Here is a 20,034-nt window from a genome sequence, read left to right as displayed (position 1 = left end):
TAGTTATGTGATGTAATGGTGGGAATTTTTCTGCCAGAAAACCTTGGGTTTTACTGCATGTTTGCTTTAGAATTAAGTTGTTGCACATTTAAAAACCTTTTACTATAGCCACATTTTTTATGACCTGTACATCATTTACATGATTCTGTGTAGGATAGTGACTCACAGGTTAGAAGGCTGGTTTATAGATAGAGGTTTGCAGTTCAACTCTGCACCAGCATTGCTGTGATCCTTTGAAAATAAATCTTGCTTCTGAATTCTACCCCAAAGATCATGAATGATGTGGGAGTGTCATATATCAATCTGTTGATTTCATTGGTTAATCAATAAAGAAACTGCTTGTCCTGATAGATTAGAACATAGGTGGGTGGAGTAAACAGAACAGAATGCTGGGAGGAAGAGGAAGTGAGCTCAGACGTCATGCAGCTCCTCTCAGAGCAGATGCGATAAAGCTCCGACCCAGGATGGACGTAGGCTAAATCTTCCTGGTAAGCACACCTTGGGGTACTACACACATTATTAGAAATAGGCTAGTCCAGGTGCAAGAGTTAGCAGAGAAGAGGCTAGATATAATGGGCTAAGCAGTGTTTAAAAGAAAAGTTTCCGTGTAATTATTTTGAGTAAAGCTAGCCGGGTGGCGGGAAGCAGCCTGCCGCTCTTATTTCAACAGAGTGGTGCCGAACTACAACTATCTATCTATTCTTCAACTCCACCAAAAACTCCAGAAGGATATAATATTACCTAAGCAAACAAGAAATAAGAAACTTCCAAAACTCTAGAAGTGATAGAAACATCTCGCTGCCTGGACAGTCACCCAAAGTTCCTCTGTACAGTTGGGCATCCATCTTCGGCCTACAGGCCCATAGTATCCAGCAGACTTTTTCCGTGAAGCAGGAAATTTCAAAGGCAGTTCAGTCACTATCTGCTGTGTCCTGCAGAATGTCTTGCAGACTCTTTCATGAATCAGGAACCCCGATAGATCATCTCACCTTTAGGCAAGTTCAGTAGTTCTCTCTCTGCGGGTTCTCTTTGTCCAGTTTATGCAATAGTCCAGGCAACAGCAGTTTCTTGACGAAATGGCTATCAAACTCCATAAAGATCCTCTTCGATGCCCATCTTCCTCTTTAAGTAGATTGGTGCTGCCAGGAGCAGAGTGTCTCATTGTCATGAAAAACCCTAAGTTATTAAAACATTAAATATGCTATTCTGTAGTCTTTAAAAGATATAAAGAATGTCTATCTAAAATATATCTATGTACATCTAGAAAATCTAACATGACTACAATCTTGACTATTATAGATGACTATCCATTAACAACCTATATACATTACATTTTTAAATGAACTACACAATCACAATACCTTAATCAATATCAGAAATACATATACATGTAATAAGATTGACCTTAAATCTCTATCAATAAAGCAAAATCTATACTAATGCAAATTATTCATACCTATATCATATCCCCATTTAAATGTAAAAGAACATTTATAAACAATATTTGGGAATATGGATGTAGTTATTTCTCTCCAAACTGCTTCCTGCTGTATGGGGGCGCTGTTAATCAGGTATTTCAGGGTATAACCTGTGTGCTAGGTTCATCTCAGTCAGCAGTCGAATGAAGTAATTTTTTGAAGGTGTTCACAGCAACCCTTCAGGAGGGCGTGTTCCATCATACCATACTGGAATAGAAACAATCCACAGGGTCTCTTCATCTGTGAAAACAAAAGAAGAATCTCTTTTCCAAAGTATCATATCCTTAGATCCAAATTCTGAAATCAAGGTATTTTCAAAATATCTATGTTGTATTAGTTCAGCAGCATTTATAAACAGATATCTTTTGGCATCTGTTGCTCCTTCCTCAGCATTCAAACAATTCAAAGAGAGCATAATAGTATACAGTATCAAGATTCTCTGTGTATTTTCCATCTTTGTGCAGCTTTGTTTTAACCTCTATTTTGTGTATTTTAACTTTTTGCTTTTTGAGAAAGGTTCTCTGTATATCTTTGACCTGGAATAACTCTGTGGACCAGGCTGTCCTTGAACTCTCAGAGATCCGCATGTCTCTGCCTCCCAGGCATTCGGATTAAAGGCGTGTTCTGCCACACCTTGAGGTCACAGAGGTTAATCTCCCTCTGCCTCCCAAGTGTTGAGATTAAAGGTGTGTACTACCACACCCAACTACTCTCTTTCTTCCTTTTTTTTTGTTTTTTTACATTAAGAACTTTAACTTTTAGTTTGCATATATTTTCAACACACTGTAAATCATTTAGAGGTTTTCTTTGTTTTTGAATCTCTCTTTACTGTATCTCTCTTTCTGAACACATGAGCCTTTAAATTATTGAGCAATGTGGGTAGGATTAAAGCTGTGGCTTTGCCAGCTAGATCCAGTCCATTCCTTAGCTTTCCAGCCTCATCACAGAGATACAGGCTGTAGCCATGTTTATAGCCACAACTCTATGGCGTTTCAAGGTCCCTGCCAGCAAGCGAGCTGCAACAAACAACACTCAAGTCCTCTCTTTGTAGCCGGCCCTCCTGCCTCAAACAGTCAGAGTTTGCCCTGGCAGGACGGCCAGCATTTTAAAAAAGCACAACTTTTTTCCTGCTATAGCTGAAAACAAACAAGCATTCAGTCAGCTTTTATCAACACCATTTAAATATTTCATGGCAGGACCTCTTAAGAGCTGCAGGGTTTTGCAGCTGAAGCTGAGTCAGGAAGCCTCTCTTAGATGAGAGCGCTTGCTTGCTTCTAGCAAGCAGAGCAGACCCAAGAAATTGCTGCTACCAAGAAAACATGCTTTATTCTTTCCCAAGATTTCTCAAGCTTTCTGTGGATTCAGTTATCCTCACGTTGGGCAGCCATTCTGTTGAAGGAGCTGCGGGCCGCATTCCTGCCGCCCCAGCTCCTGGTCACCTGGCTAGCTTATGCCCCGAAATAACAACACACAAATTGTATTTTTTTAAACACTGATTGGCCCATTATATCTAGCTTCTTCTCGGCTAACTCTTGCACCTGGACTAGCCTATTTCTAATAATATATGTAGCACCCCAAGGTGTGCTTACCGGGAAGATTCTAGCCTACGTCTATCCTGGGTCAGAGCTTCATCGTTCACAACAGTAGATTTGTATAGAAAACTGAGTGCACTTCTCCATTACAGCAGCAGAGTTGAACAGTTATGACTTGTAAAGTCTGAAGTATTTCTTGTATTGCCCTTTGTAGAAAAAAAATTGTTGATGTCTAAGAAGGATACTGTTGTAAGGAGGCCACTTGTTGGTTCCTGGCTACTGAGCCCCAAAATAATCACACAGAAACTATATTATTTAAATCACTGCTTGGCCCATTAGCTCTAGCTTCTTATTTGCTAACTCTTACATCTTAATTTAACCCATTTCTAAGAAACTGTATCACCACAAGGCTGTGTCTTACCAGGTAAAGTTCCGGTGTCTGTGTCCAGCAGGCTACATGGCTTCTCTCTGGTTTTGCCTCCTTTCTCCCATCATGCCCTTTAGTTTTCCCTGCCTACCTAACTTCTTCTCTATCAGCAGACCAAGGCAGTCTTTATTAACCAATGGTATTCACAGTATACAGAGGGGAATCCCACATCAGGATAATTGTAGTATTAACATCCTATCTGATGAAGTCCTTGCCAGTACTTTTTTTTTTTTTTAAATAAACAAGCAACTCAAAACCAGATTCTGTCTAGTAGTGGTGAATAATGAGCATTCTTGTTTTGTTCTCCAATTCAATAGGAAAGCACTCAGTCCCTTACTGCTAATTTTGAAGTTAGTTATAAGCCTTCTACTGGTTCTCTTTAGGATGAGAAAACTGTGTTATATTTCTAGTTTGTTGAAGGTATTTTAAAAACATGGATGAATTCTGAATTTTCATATTTTGTATCAGTTGATATGATCCTGGGGTCTTTCATTTTTTAATTTGTTAATATTATGGAGTACATTGACTTCTTTTTTCTCTCAATGTTGAACTAGTTTGCATTTCCCAGATAATTCCTATTTTATTCACATATATTAATATAAAATTAGTAATTTGACTTTTATGCAAATGTATAATAAATTTAATTAACTTTGCTATATATTTCTGTGGATAAATAACATTTTAAACATTTATCGTATTAATAGTTAATATTCCTACTCTATAATTATTATATAACATTAATAGTATGTGTATTTATTGGCATACATAATAGTGAGTTTCAATGTGATATTTTCATACATGTACATAATATATTTTGATCACAATCATATCCCCTCCCCCTTTATCCTTTCTTGTCCTCTTCCTACTTACATCAATTCTTTTCCTCTTCTCAACTAGCCCCACTTTTTTCTCTGGGGTTGTTTGCAGGTATATGGGCATCTCATTGGTGACTAAGCTTTTGAACAAATTATCTCTCATTCTCTATCAGTCTTTAAATGCATAGAAATCTTTAGGGATGTCTGGGCCCTGACTCTTCTATCACAGGGTGTTTTCTGGTTCAATTTTGTACATATAATCACAGCTGTTCTTAGTTCATGGCTATAGCCATGTCATGCCCAAAAGTTAGTGTACCATTCCACACCCTAACCCTAGTTCTTAATTTTTTTTCTGTCTCTTCTTCCATGTTGTTCCTGAGCCTTGGATGGGTTATCTCATTTATAGCTGGGCATTCAAAAGTCATTTAATTTTAGTCCTTTGAACACTTAATGAGACTCTGAGGTCACTGCTGACTAAGGCATAAAGAGCTATTCTTACCATAGCTGACAGACAGTAGTACTAGTTTGTGGGTACAGTTATTTAGAAAGCAATATGACAATCACATCATGTCCATTTAATAAAAGAGCTGCAATAGCTTCCCTACTGTGACTTATAACCCCCTCAGTTGTGAACTTTTGACCTTGTTTGTGGGATCAGATTTGAATCCTCTCTCCTTGGACCAGATGACAAATGTGTTAGAAAGTGGTTGGTTACCCTATGAACAGACTAGCCACTGTTGCACCCATGGGCTCATTTGGCCAACTTGTCAGTATTATTGCACACAACATCCATAGCTGAGTCAGATTGTGGATGATAATTTTCCTTCAGTAAACTGGCAAATAGCAGATTTTGATTTGCTAATGAAGATATATTGTTGTATGTTGTTGCAGATTGTTCCCTGAGACTTGTGAATGCTAGATAGGTACTCTGCCACTGAACTGCAATCCCATCCAAGATTTGGTAATACATAGTTGAGATTTTTGTATGTTTTTATGAAGGATATTAGTCTGTGGTTTAGACATTGAAGGATTGGCCCCAGATGGCGATATAATTTTTCTTGTCCCTCATTCCTTCGTGTGTTGCTGTTTTTCTGCCTCATATCTGGCACGAGGTGAATCACTTTGCTCTATCATGTATTCACAGTAACCATGATGATCTTTTCTAAGTAATCATAACTGTAGTAAATCTCCCTGTATACTATGTTTAGGTTTAGATGTTACTCACTAGTATGATTTGCCGTGTTTCCATTTTTAATTCAGTTTGAAATGTATTCTGATTTAAACATTCCTCTTTGGATTTTTTTATTTTAAAGACAGGGTCCATGTAACTGAGCCTGGCTTTGAACCTGAACTCTTGATCCCCCTGTATCCAGTTCCCAAGTGCTAGGATTACAGATATTCACCACCATGGTGCAATTGGTAGTATGCTTCTAAGCAAGCATGCAGACTTGAGTTTAGATCCCAAGCCTAGACTCGGAAAAGAAAGTGGTTACATAGAGTTACAGTCATTAGTTGGTGAGTCTAGCTGTTATTTCTTTCTCAGCATGAGATAGCCAATAATCAGACATCGTTTGCTGTCTGTCCTAAAACTTGTGATGTCTTGAAGAATAATTGAATTATATCAAAATGGTTAGTAAGTTGAGTTTGGTATATAATGCTAGAAGCTTACCAACATGTACACATCTCAGCACTGGAAAAAAAATCATAGGCAAATCATTCACTTAAATTATGCCAAGGACAATGTACTAAAAATCTTTCAAATTCTACATGGTTTAGATAAATGTGATATGTTGTTCTTCATTTTAGTTGTTTTTAATGAACTATTGTTATACTATTTATCCCATATATATATGTATATGTGTATATATACATATACATATATACACACATACATATCCCTTCCCCTCCCTTAACTTCTCCCAGGTCTATCTCACTTATTTCTAATATTCAGATATATGATTTTATCTTTATCAGTCTGAGGGAAAAGGCCATAGCAGTGCTGGAGATGCAATATATGAAGTGGTGAGTCTTCACAGAGAGTCTGACAAAGAAGAGCCAGTCACTCCTACTAGTGGAGGGGGGCCAATGTCACCCCAGGAGGATGAAGCAGAAGAGGGTAAGAACTTGAATGTGTTCAAAAGTGGAGTGTACATGTGTATGTGCATGCGTGTGTGTGTGTGTGTGTGTGTGTGTGTGTGTGCATATACACGTCCTCAATCTGGGCAATTCGGTGATTGATAGTTGTTCCTAGGTCCTGACACACTTATTTTAGATTCTTTGACATGCAGAAGGAGATTTGGTCCATTTGGTTCTTTCTTTGGTTGTGCAGTCCCCAGTGCCTAAGCATTATTAAGCCACTATTTAAACTTGGCACTATTGCTCTGCTAATTTGCTTCCTATTTGATTTCAAATATTTGTGAAGTATTTAATGAGAATTTACAAATTCTCTGAAGTATTTTTAGAATTTCTGTAATATATTCTGCTTATCTTTGAAACTTTTCAGTTTCAACCTGTTTTTATTGTTTCTATATTCTTTACCACTTACTTCTGAAGTAGCACAGTATTTGTTCTATTTACTATATGAATTCTGGTGAGAGATGCTTAAAAGACTCTTATGTCATCTGACTATGGGCACAGTTCTCTTGATAACAAACTACGGCTAAAATGACAGATCTTAGCTTTAAGCTTTTACATGATTGCTTCTAGTATGGGATTTATTAATAGTACATTTACTTTTTCCTTTTTAAAAATAATATATATATATATTTTCCGAGACAAGGTTTCTCTGTAGCTTTGGAGCCTGTCCTGGATCTAGCGCTTGTAGAATAGGTTGGTCTCTAACTCACAGAGATCTGTCTGCCTCTGCCTCCTGAGTGCTGGGATTAAAGACGTGCGCCACCACCTCCCGGCTTATATATTAATTCTTAAAATCCTGTTTCTTTATATTATTTTATGTCATTTTGACAATCATAAGTTATTATTGATTAATAATTATTGTTTCCTTTTTTACTTATGAGGAATCATTCTGTTTCTAATGTATTAACTAATTTATTGTTTTTGAACTGTACACATGCTATTATTTACTTGGCTCTAGGGATGGAACTAAGGCACAGAGAATAGAAGCCACTTGCTTATGTCACTCAGCTGCATGGGGCAGTGCTGATATCTGAACCCAATCTGTTTGATTCTGGTAAACTAGTCTGTCAAATAAAAAAGTCACTAAATTTATAAGCATCATTTTAGAACTAAGGCAATTTTGTCCATAAGAAAATTAATCATTTAAAAGCATATAATATGTTAACATTGTTGAGATAACATCTTTTTACTTTCAAAAATTTCCATCATCCAAGAAGTAAAAGCTATTATCTAAGAAGTCACTTCTTGTTTCTCCTTACCCTAGCCCCTGGCAACCAATAATTTGCATTTTTTGTTTTTTCCCCTTGTCTAGGAGATTAATGTGTATAGAGTTATAAAAATACTGTGTTTCATATTTGTCTTCCTTTTCTTGGCCTAATAGTTTTGACAAAGTTCTCATTGATGCATATTACACCATCAGTATTTTATACTTTTCTTGTCTGAATAATAGTGATATAGTTGTGCCAGATAGTAACCCATTACCAGTTAAGGCACATTTGAGTTATTGGACCAGTTAGATGTTATAAAGAATATAATGAACATTTATATGAAATTATTTTTGTTTATGTGAAATCATTGTGCATCAAAAGGCAAGCAGAGAAACATAACAGGAAGTAAATGATTTCTTGCACAGCAGCTTGAAGGAGCACCTTCTGATACTATGAAAGTTAGCCAGCATGGAAGAAGCTTTCACTCAGAGCAAGCTTGATCTCATAATGTTCTACAACTCAAGTGTGAATAATACTTCAATAACAATAGAAAACAGTATTGTTTATTATGTATAATATATTACTAATATATTACACATTATTATAAACTTTAAATATACTTATTTAATATCTATATTACCTATAAATAATAAATATACCTGATGAATATATGCATTCTTGGGTAAAAACCTACTAGTAGGCTGACTATATATTAAACATTATTTATCTACATAAGAAACCAGCTTTCCAAAGTAGTTATACTAAGTTTTCATCAAGACCATCAAAATGAGTCCTTTGTTTTTATATGATTATTTGTTCTTTGTATCAAATGTCTAGTTATATAAATTTAAAGTTTTTAATGAAAAATCTTGTGTAGTTTGAACATGTCATATGAAAATTGGACTACATGGATCTGACAATCTGCAGTGGCTCCAAGGACCATAGTTTTCAAAATGATACTGTTTGTTGGCAAAAACAATAGTTCTTCTTCACATTTTTTTTTGTCCATGTAGTTGCTTACATGTCTTTTTGATAAGGACTGACCTACACCAAACAGTATGTTTGAAGAGATAAACTGTAGTGCCTTTAATTTTCTGACTGTGGGTTATACACTACGATGTCCATAGTGATCCAGCAATTACAGGGTTTACTTCTATAGTAGGTTCCCCTATTCTGTTTACGAGAAAGTTATTAGAACACCACATTTCAAGTAGTATCATAACAAAATGCCATTACCTTTAGAAATGTAAAAAGCAATGATCAAATCAGAACAAAACAAAATTAATATTCATTAAGAACTCCTTATACAAGTTTGTAATTCTGTTTATTTAGTAAAGAACTTCTTACTTCCAATTTTGAAGGCTAAGTAGCATGAATTAAGTGGTAAGGTATTTGGGTGTAACCCAGGGAAGCCTGTGCCATCTTACCCTGAAGCCCATGGGACTTCATAAAGCATGAATTATGCATTCATCTTTAAAACACCACATAGCTAGAATGCCACTTTCCATTTCTTGAAAGGTAACATTTTAAACATTTAAATATTATTCTAGATATATCATCTAGTATTTTCTAGATAGCAGTATTTAGATTATCCAGGTTTGTCTAAAATTGTACACTTTAGACAGGAAAATATAACACAACCTAATACGAAACACTACCTTATTACTTATGGTCTTTCATCATATTTGGAAACATCAACTACCATGATGTTAAGGTGACTGAAAGCATTGGAATCATTCATCTTTTCACTTGAGGGGAAAACTAAATTTTTCTTGAGGTTAATTTTTATGTACCCATTTGTAAGAACTGTCTTGATAGAGCTGCATAAAAGTAACCACCTTGAAATGGAAGAAACAGGAACAAAATAGATTTAGGAGTAATTTAGAGTTAAAATTAAGGAAGTTTGTCAGTATGGCTATAGGATAGGGCCATTTCAGGCTTCCTCTCCTCAGCTGCCCAAGGAACTATCTGGGGACATCTCCCTGGACACCTGGGAACCCCTCTAGAGTCAAGTCTCTTGCCAACCCTAAAATTGCTCCTTTAATTAAGGTATATACTTCCCTGCTCCCATATCCACCCTTCCTTTATCCCAACCATCCCATTCCCCCAACCTCTCCCCATCTTCCCCTTCTCACTTTTCTCTCCCCATTTCCCCTTACCCCATCCCAGCCCACCCCCAAGTTCCCAATTTTTGCCCGGCAATCTTGTCTACTTCCAATATCCAGGAGGATAATTATGTTTTTCTTTGGGTTCACCTTCTTATTTAGCTTCTCTAGGATCACAAATTATAGGCTCAATGTCCTTTATTTATGGCTAGAAACCAATTATGAGTGAGTACATCCCATGTTCATCTTTTTGGGCCTGGGTTACCTAACTCAGGATAGTGTTTTCTATTTCCATCCATTTGCATGCAAAATTCAAGATGTCATTGTTTTTTACTGCTAAGTAGTACTCTAATATGTATATATTTCATACTTTCTTCATCCATTCTTCCATCGAAGGGCATCTAGGTTGTTTCCAGGTTCTGGCTATTACAAATAATGCTGCTATGAACATAGTTGAACAAATGCTTTTGTAATATGATAGGGCATCTCTTGTATATCACCATAGAACCTTCATCTGGCGATGGATGGAGATAGGGACAGAGACCCACATTGGAGCACCGGACTGAGCTCCCAAGGTCCAAATGAGGAGCAGAAGGAGGGAGCACATGTGCAAGGAAGTCAGGACTGCGAGGGGTGCACCCACCCACTGAGACAGTGGGGCTGATCTATTGGGAGCTTACCAAGGCCAGCTGGACTGGGACTGAAAAAACGTGGGATAAAACCAGACTCTTTGAACATGGTGGACAATGAGGGCTGATGAGAAGCCAAGGACAATGGCACTGGGTTTTGATCCTACTGCATGTACTGGCTTTGTGGGAGCCTAGCCTGTTTGGATGCTCACCTTCCTAGACCTGGATGGAGGGGGGAGGACCTTGGACTTCCCACAGGGCAGGAAACCCTGACTGCTCTTAGGACTGAAGAGGGAGGGGGAGAGGAATGGGGGTGGAGGGAGAGGGAAATAGGAGGCGGGGAGGAGGTGGAAAATTTTAATTAAGGAAGTTTGTAAATGAACCAATTACAGCAGAAAAGGCAGGAGCGAGCAGCAATCAAAGGCTTCACATTTGTTTATAGTTTATGTAGTGATTGGATGATCTTGTAAAAGGGGAATGCAGGAGGAAGAGTAGGTTTGTAGGTGAGGGTCTTGAAGATTTATTTTAATTTTATTATGAATAGTAAAATAGACTTTTTTTTATTGAGCTCTACATTTTTCTGTGCTCTACTCCCTGCCTCTCCCCTTTCCTTCAACCCTCTCCCAAGGTCTCCATGCTCACAATTTACTCAGGAGATCTTGTCTTTTTCTAGTTCCCATGTAGATTAGATCCCTGTTTGTCTCTCTTAGGGTCCTCATCGTTGTCTAGGTTCTCTGGTATTGTTATTTATGGGCTGATTTTTATTGCTTTATGTTTTAAAACCACTTATGATGAGAACATGTGATAATTGTCTTTCTGGGTCTGGGCTACCTCACTCAAAATGATGTTTTCTAGCTCCATCCATTTACCTGCAAAATTCAAAATGCCTTTATTTTTTTCTGCTGTGTAGTACTCCATTGGGTAAATGTACCACATTTTCCTTATCCATTTTTCAGTTGAGGTACATTTAGGTTGTTTCCAGGTTCTGGCTATGGCAAACAATGCTGCTATGAACATCGTTGAGCACATGTCTTGTGGCACAATTGTGCATCCTTTGGATATATACTCAAAAGTGATATTGCTGATTCTTGAGGAAGGTTGTTTCCTAATTTTCTGAGAAATCGCCACACTGACATCCAAAGGGGCTGTATCAGCCTGATTCCCACCAGCAGTGCAGAAGTCTTCCCCTTACCCCACAACCTCTCTAGCATAAGTTGTCATCAGTGTTTTTGATCTTGGCTGTTTTCTTACAGGTATAAGATGGAATCTCAGAGTTGTTTTGATTTGCATTTTTCTGATGACTAAGGAAGTTGAACATTTCCTTAAGTGTCTTTCAGCCATTTTAGATTCCTCTGTTGAGAGTTCTCTGGTTAGGTCTGTACTCCATTTTTTCATTGGATTATTTGTTCTTTTGATGACCAATTTCTTTGTATATTTTGGAGATCAGACCTTTGTCTGATGTGGGGTTTGTGAAGATCTTTTCCCATTCTGTAGGCTGTCATTTTGTCTTGTTGACCATGTTCTTTGCCTTACAGAAGCTTTTCAGTTTCAGGAGGTCCCATTTATGAATTGTTTCTCTCAGTGTCTGTGCTGCTGGGGTTATATTTAGGAAGTGGTCTGTAAGGTAGACCTTTTCAGTCATTAGAAGTAGTCTTGTGCTGAGAAGTCTTTTATAGTTAGAAACTTGTGAGAGTCATAACATGAAGTAATAAGAAGGCCTGAAATTATTTTAGTGGCAATGTGGAATAGTTGGGATCAAATTAGACATTAAATCACTGATATTTTAGCAATATGTCCAGACCCCAGCTAAAGGGTCTGCAGAAAAATAATCTGAACAATCTAAGGAGGAGAAGGCAGTGCAATGCAGGTGCATGAATGGAAATTCTGAAGCAGATAATACTCTGCCTTGTCGTAATGGAGCAGGAAGTCCTTTGGGAGAAGAATTCAAACCTGAGCATTGGATTTGTGTATTTGAAAAGTCCCCTGGTCTTCTTGAGAGTGATTCTTCTGTATTGAGAATGAGCCTTGTTTTTGATTGAATAATAGAGATGAGGGAGGGGAAAAGAGTGTTTGAGATATTCTTTCAAGAAATTTGATGAGTAGATTGAACTAGAAATACTAGGTTATTCTGGGCAATTGATGGCATTTTTAGGGTACAAGAGGTTCAACTTTCTTTGTAGTTGAATAGGGAAAGTTAAAAATAGAAAGGAATTCACACACCTAATTCTTAAGCATAGGTTTTTCGACTTAATTCTCTGTGTCTTTATAAATGCTGTTTGCTCTGCTTAGCAGGTTTCTTACACTCAAGTCCACCTGAGTAAGTCTTTTCAACCATGGCATGTTAACAATGAAGAGAAAACGGTAATTTTAGTAAAACAGCAGATTCTATGACATTTTTTAGTATGTTCCTCAGGCAAATGATATTTAAATATACTTAGTGAAGAAGACTAAGGAAGAGCTTTGCAAACCCGTGTATCATAGTATAATGAGGTCATAGCAGATAATGTTGTCAGAGAGAACCATTTCAGGATTTCGGAAAATGACCAAAATCTGAAAGATGAAAACCGGTCTATTAGAAAAATTACTAAACCTTGCTTGTAGAGATTTGTTATAGTGAACTCTGATAATTAAGTTCCAAGGAATACTTCGGCTCATTCTCAATACTGGTTTATTTTTATGATAATGTTGAAAACAAAACCCCAAACCAGTATTACTTTTGATACTGGAAGGAATTTTCTTCATGGGAAGAGACTATGAAAAAACATTATTTCTGAAGCATTGTTGAGAATAGTAGTTGTAATTTTTTATAGCAGCAGAGTGGGAACAAATTCTCGTTGACAAACCATAGGTCTGCCAACATCTCAGGAGTTTTGAAACGTCACAAAATTCTGTTTAGAAAGTTTAGAAAGCTGTCTATACATGCAACACCACATACTCCCAGGAGATAGCAGAGAGGGCACATATCTCCATGCTAAACATGAACAATAGAGTATTGTTTCCAGAATCATGTCTCCTAAATTGTTTGTTTCATTCTTTTATGTTATGTCGAGTGAGCTTTTTCCAGGTCCTATAAATGACTGATTATCATACAGCCAAGTCCTCAGTATTTCCTTATCAACAGGTGGAACTCTCAGACCCGAGATTTGGGAATCAAGAATCTAAGCACTACTTAGCCCTATCTGATCTTTTATTCTTCTTTAGTCTGTGTTACTTGTATCAACTATCATTTTGATATTGGTTGTAATACTTCTCTTAGAAGTATTGGTGTTTCTAGGCCTGAAGTAGTGACACATTTCTTAAATCCTAGCACTCGGGAGGCAGAGGCAATTGGATTTCTATAAGATCAAGAATTACATCCAGGATTACACAGGGAGACCCTTTCTGAGGGTGAATTAGTAATGTTAGTATATCTCATTTTATTTAGCATAAATTCATTCACCATAGTCCTCAATCATATTTTACCGTTCTGATTTAATTTCTCACCATGTATGCCTCTGATAGTCACACTTGTAGAATATACTTTTGCTATTTTCCCGTATTATTTTTAATTAATTCATTATCTCTCTATCTCTCTGTTTTTGTTTCTATCTCTCTCCCTTCCTTTCCCTCCCCTTCCCCTCTCTGTTATATTTTTTGTCTGTTTGTTGGTCTTTCTCTCTTTTTGCATTTGTGTGTGACTCACATGTTTTGGAGTGCATACAGAATCTGTGGAAGAAAAGATGTAGAAGTTGGTTTTCTTTTTATCATGTGGTTTCCAAGTATCAAACATAGATTGTTAGCTTCAAGCACAGCAGATACCTTTGCCTGTGCTTTGTGGAACTTGCATTTGCTTGTCTTGTCTTTCTTTCTTTTAAAAATTATTTATTTTTTTATTTTTTATTTTTTAAATTATTTATTAAAGATTTCTGCCTCCTCCCCACCACCGCCTCCCATTTCCCTCCTCCTCCCCCGGTCACGTCCCCTTCCCTCGTCAGCCCAAAGAGCAATCAGGGTTCCCTGCCCTGTGGGAAGTTCAAGGACGACCCACCTCCATCCAGGTCTAGTAAGTTGAGCATCCAAACTGCCTAGGCTCCCACAAAGCCAGTGCATGCAGTAGGATCAGAAACCCATTGCCATTGTTCTTGAGTTCTCATTAATCCTCATTGTCCGCTATGTTCAGAGAGTCCGGTTTTATCCCATGCTTTTTCAGACCTGGGCCAGCTGGCCTTGGTGAGTTCCCGATAGAAAATCCCCATTGTCTCAGTGTGTGGGTGCACCCCTCGCGGTCCTGAGTTCCTTGCTCGTGCTCTCTCCTTTTGCTCCTGATTTGGACCTTGAGATTTCAGTCTGGTGCTCCAGTGTGGGTCTCTGTCTCTGTCTCCTTTCATCACCTGATGAAGGTTAGTATTCAGGAGGATGCCTATATGTTTTTCTTTGGGTTAACTTTCTTATTTGGCTTCTCTAGGATCACGAATTATAGGCTCAATGTCCTTTATTAAAGGCTAGAAACCCAATATGAGTGAGTACATCCCATGTTTATCCATTTGGGTCTGGATTACCTCACTCAGGATAGTGTTTTCTATTCCGTCCATTAGTATGCAAAATTCAAGAAGTCATTGTTTTTTACTGCTAAGTAGTACTCTAATATGTATATATTCCATACTTTCTTCATCCATTCTTCCATTGAAGGGCATCTAGGTTGTTTCCAGGTTCTGGCTATTACAAACAATGCTGCTATGAACATAGTAGAGCATATACTTTTGTTGTATGAAGGCCTCTCTTGGGTATATTCCCAAGAGTGGTATTGCTGGGTTCAGGGATAGGTTGATCCCGAATTTCCTGAGAAACTGCCACACTGCTTTCCAAAGTGGTTGCACAAGTTTGCATTCCCACCAGCAATGGATGAGTGTACGCCTTTCTCCACAACCTCTCCAGCAAAGGCTATCATTGGTGTTTTTGATTTTAGCCATTCTGACAGGTGTAAGAAGGTATCTTAAAGTTGTCTTGATTTGCATTTCCCTGATTGCTAAGGAAGTTGATCATGACCTTAAGTGTCTTTTGGCCATTTGAAGTTCTTCCGTTGAGAATTCTATGTTCAGCTCAGAGCCCCATTTTATAATTGGGTTGATTAGCCTTTTACGGTCTAGTTTCTTGAGTTCTTTATATATTTTGGAGATCAGACCTTTGTCAGTTGCGGGGTTGGTGAAGATCTCGCAGTCAGTGGGTTGCCTTTTTGTCTTAGTGACAGTGTCCTTTGCTTTACAGAAGCTTCTCAGTTTCAGGAGGTCCCATTTATTCAATGATGCCCTTAGTGTCTGTGCTGTTGGGGTTATACCTAGGAAGTGGTCTCCTGTGCCCATGTGTTGTAGAGTACTTCCCACTTTCTCTTCTATCAGGTTCAGTGTGTTCGGACTGATATTGAGGTCTTTAATCCATTTGGACTTGAGTTTTGTGCATGGTGATAGATATGGATCTATTTTCATTCTTCTACAGGTTGACATCCAGTTTTGCCAGCACAATTTGTTGGAGATGCTCTCTTTTTTCCATTGTATACTTTTAGCTCCTTTATCGAAAATCAGGGGTTCATAGGTTTTGGGTTAAAGTCAGGGTCTTCTATTCGATTCCATTGGTCGGCTTCTCTGTTTTTATGCCAATACCAAGCTGTTTTCAATACTGTAGCTCTGTAATAGAGTTTGACGTCAGAGATGGTATTGCCTCCAGAAGTTCCTTTATTGTATAAGATTGTTTTGGCTATCCTGGGTTTTTGTTTTTCCATATAAAGTTGATTATTGTCCTCTCCAGATCTGTGAAGAATTTTGATGGGGATTGCATTGAATCTATAGATTGCTTTTGGTAGAATTTCCATTTTTACTATGTTGATCCTCCCAATCCAAGAGCAAGGGAGATCCTTCCATTTTCTGGTATCCTCTTCAATTTCCTTCTTCAAAGACTTAAAGTTCTTGTCAAATAGATCTTTCACTTCCTTGGTCAGAGTTACCCCAAGATAGTTTATGCTATTTGTAAAAGATGATGCTTCTCTGATTCCCCTCTCTGCTTCCTTATCCTTAGTGTATAGGAGGGCAACTGATTTTTTGGAGTTGATCTTGTATCCTGCCACATTACCAAAGGTGTTTATCAGCTGTAGCTCTTTGGTAGAGTTTTTGGGGTCGCTTATGTACACTATCATATCATCTGCAAATAACGAAAGCTTAACTTCTTCCTTTCCAGTATGAATCTCCTTGATCCCCTTATGTTGTCTTATTGCTATTGCTAGAACTTCAAGCACTATATTGAAGAGGTATGGAGAGAGTGGACATCCTTGTCATGTTCCTGATTTTAGTGGGATGGCTTTGAGTTTTTCTTCGTTTAATTTAATATTAGCTGTTTTCTTGCTGTAAATAGCTTTTATTATATTTAGGTATGACCCTTGTATCCCTAATCTCTCCAAGACTTTATCGTAAAGGGGTGTTGAATTTTGTCTAATGTTTTTTCAGCATCTAATGAAATGATCATATGGTTTTTTCTTTCATTTTATTTATATGGTGGTTTACATTGATAGATTTGCGTATGTTGAACCAGCCCTGCATCTCAGGAACGAAGCCTACTTGATCATAATGGATAATTTTTCGGATGTGTTCTTGGATTCGGTTTGCCAGTATTTTGTTGAGGATTTTCGTCGATATTCATGAGTGAGATTGGCCTGTAATTCTCTTTCCTGGTTGAGTCTTTGTATGGTTTTGGTTTCAGAGTAACTGTAGCTTCATAAAAGGAATTTGGCAATGACTCTTCTGTTTCTATATTGTGAAATACATTAAGGAGTATAGGTATTAGCTCTTGGAAGTTCTGGTAGAATTCTGCATTGAAATCCTCTGGTCCTGGACTTCTTTTGGAAGGGAGATTTTTGATAACAGTTTCTAATTCTTTGCGGCTAGCAGGTCTATTTAGATCGTTTACCTGGTCTTGGTTTAGCTTTGGTATATGGTACTTACCTAAAAAAAAAGTCCATTTCTTTTGCATTTTCCAGTTTTGTGGCATACAGGCTTTTGTAGTAAGATCTAATGCTTCTCTGAATTTCCTCTGTGTCTGTGGTTATGTCCCCCTGTTCATTTCTGATTTTATTTATTTGCGTGTTCTCTCTCTGTCATTTAATTAGTTTGGATAGGGGTTTGTCGATCATGATGATTTTTCTCCAAGAACCAACTTTTTGTTTCATTGATTCTTTGGACTGTTTTCTATTTCTATTTCGTTGACATCTGCCCTCAGTTTGATTATTTCCAGTCTTCTACTTCTCCTGGGCGCGTCTGCTTTTTTTTTTTTCTAGAGCTTTCAGGTGTGTTGTTAAGTCCCCAATGTATGCTTTCTCCGTTTTCTTTAAGTGGGCACTTAGTGCTATGAGCTTTCCTCTTATCACTGCATTTCATTGTGTCTCATTGGTTTGAGTATGTTGTCTCTTTATTTTCATTAAATTCAAGGAAGACTTTAATTTCTTTCTTAATTTCTTCCTTGACCCAGGTGTTGTTCAGTAGTTGACTGTTCAGTTTCCATGAGTTTGTCCGCTTTCTGGGGGTAGCATTGTTGTTGCCTTCTAACTTTAATCCATGGTGATCTGATAAGACATAGGTGGACACTGATTTTTTTTGTATCTGTGGAGGTTTCCTTTGTTTCCAAGTATAAGGTCAATTTTCGAGAAGGTTCCATGAGCTGCAGAGAAAAAGGTATATTCTTTCCTATTTGGGCGGAGTGTTCTATAGATGCCTGTTAAATCCATTTGCTTCATTACCTCCAACAGTTCTCTTAATTCTCTATTAGGTTCTGTCTGATTGACCTGTCCATTGGTGAGAATGGTGTGTTGAAGTCTCCTATTACTAGTGTGTGTGGTTTGATGTCTGCCTTGAGTTTTAGTAATATTACTTTTTACATAAGTGGGTGCTTTTTTATTAGGGGCATAGATATTCAGGATTGAGACTTCATCCTGATGAAATCTTCCTGTTATGAGTATAAAGTGTCCATCTCGATCTCTTCTGATTGATTTTAGTTTGAACTCAGTTTTTTTAGAAATTAGTATAGCCACACCTGCTTTTTACTTAGGACCATTTGCTTGAAAAACCTTTTCCCAACCCTTTACTCTGAGTAGATGCCTGTGTTTTCATTGAGATTTGTTTCTTGTAAACAGCAGAATGTTGGATCCTGTTTTCGTATCCAATCTCTTAACCTGTGCCTTTTTATAGGTGAATTGAGACCATTAATATTAAGTGATATTAATGACCAGTGTTTGTTTACGCCGGTTATTCTTATTGTTTTTGGTAGTAGAGTTTGTGTTTCTCCCTTCTTGGAGTTGTGCTGTTGAAGTGTAGCTAGATGTCTGAGTTATTGTAGGCAGTGTTGGCAATGTTGGATTCCTTGGGTTGTGATTTTCCTTCTATTACTTTCTGTAGGGCTGGATTTGTGGCTACGTATTGTTTAAATTGTTCTTATCCTGGAATGTCTTGTTTTCTCCATTGATAGTGAACGATAGCTTGGCTGGGTATAGTAGTTTGGGTTTGTATCCATGGTCTCTTTAGTTTTTACAGTACATCTATCCAGGACCTTCTGGCTTTCATGGTTTCCATAGAGAAGTCAGGTGTAAGTCTGATCAGTTTACCTTTATAAGTTACTTGCCCTTTTTCCTTGCAACTCTTAATATTCTTTCTTTAATCTGTATATTTTGTGTTTTGATTATTATATGGCGAGAGGATGTTTTTTTTTTTTGATCCAGTCTATTTGGTGTTCTGTATGCCTCTTGAATATTCCAAGGAATGTCTTTCTTTATGTTGGGAAAGTTTTCTTCCATAATTTTGTTAAAAATCTTTTTTTGGGCCTTTGATCTGTGACTCTTCTCCTTCTTGTATCCCTATTATTCTTTTTTTTTTTTTTTTTTGGTTTTTCGAGACAGGGTTTCTCTGTGGTTTTGGAGCCTGTCCTGGAACTAGCTCTTGTAGACCAGGCTGGTCTCGTACTCATATTCTTATGTTTGGTCTTTTTATTGTGTCCCATATTTCTTGAATGTTTTGTGATGAGAATTTGTTGGCTTTGCTGTTTTCTTTGATCAGTGCATTTATTTTCTCTATGGTGTCTTCAGAATCTGAGATTCTTTCTTCTATTTCTTGTATTCTATTGATTATGCTTGATTTGTAGTCTCTGCTCGTTGACCTAGATTTTCCATATCCAGCTGGTCCTCAGTTTGTGTTTTCTTCCTTGCTTCCATTTCAGTTTTCAGTTCTTGAACTGTTTCCATTACCTGTTTGATATGATCGTTTTTTCTTGGTTTCCTAGGGGTATTATTTACGTATTTACTCATTTCTTCAAACTTTTTGTTATATTTCTCATCTATTTCTATTAGGGCGTTTTTCACATTTTGTTTAAGGGACTCCATTGCTTTCATAAAGTCAATTTTTTCCTCTTCTTCTGTGTTAGGGTGTTCAAGTCCTTCTGTTGTAAGATCATTGGGTTCTGGTGTTTTCATGTTGATTTTCAGATTGTTGGGTGAATTCTTGCCTTGGCTATCTAATGGGTCTTTTAAAATAGGATCAGGTTTCCCTGCTGGCCAGTGGTCCCTCTTACAAAATGCCCTGTTTCCTGGGTTCCCGCCGTGGGCCAAGATCCCTCTCACCACTCAGAAGTGTCTTCAGGACCAGGACCAGGCTCCCCGTTGGCCAGGGACCTCGCCAACAAAAGGTCTACCACTC

At 37.6% G+C, this 20,034-nt stretch overlaps 1 protein-coding gene across 4 annotated transcripts in view; it reads left to right on the top strand.

Moving 5' to 3' along the window:
- Rabgap1l (RAB GTPase activating protein 1 like) overlaps positions 1-20,034 on the top strand; it is a 599,727-nt gene that overhangs the window by 110,379 nt on the left and 469,314 nt on the right. For all 4 annotated transcript variants that reach the window (XM_075988370.1, XM_075988369.1, XM_075988371.1 and 1 more), the window contains one exon: positions 6,227-6,368. In XM_075988370.1, coding sequence (XP_075844485.1) covers positions 6,227-6,368 — 142 coding nt within the window. The remainder of the gene's footprint in view (positions 1-6,226; positions 6,369-20,034) is intronic.

This window comes from Microtus pennsylvanicus, chromosome 10 (assembly GCF_037038515.1).
Source record: "Microtus pennsylvanicus isolate mMicPen1 chromosome 10, mMicPen1.hap1, whole genome shotgun sequence".
In the NCBI taxonomy this organism is placed as follows: domain Eukaryota; kingdom Metazoa; phylum Chordata; class Mammalia; order Rodentia; family Cricetidae; genus Microtus; species Microtus pennsylvanicus.
This window is presented reverse-complemented; position numbering and strand designations above follow the sequence as displayed.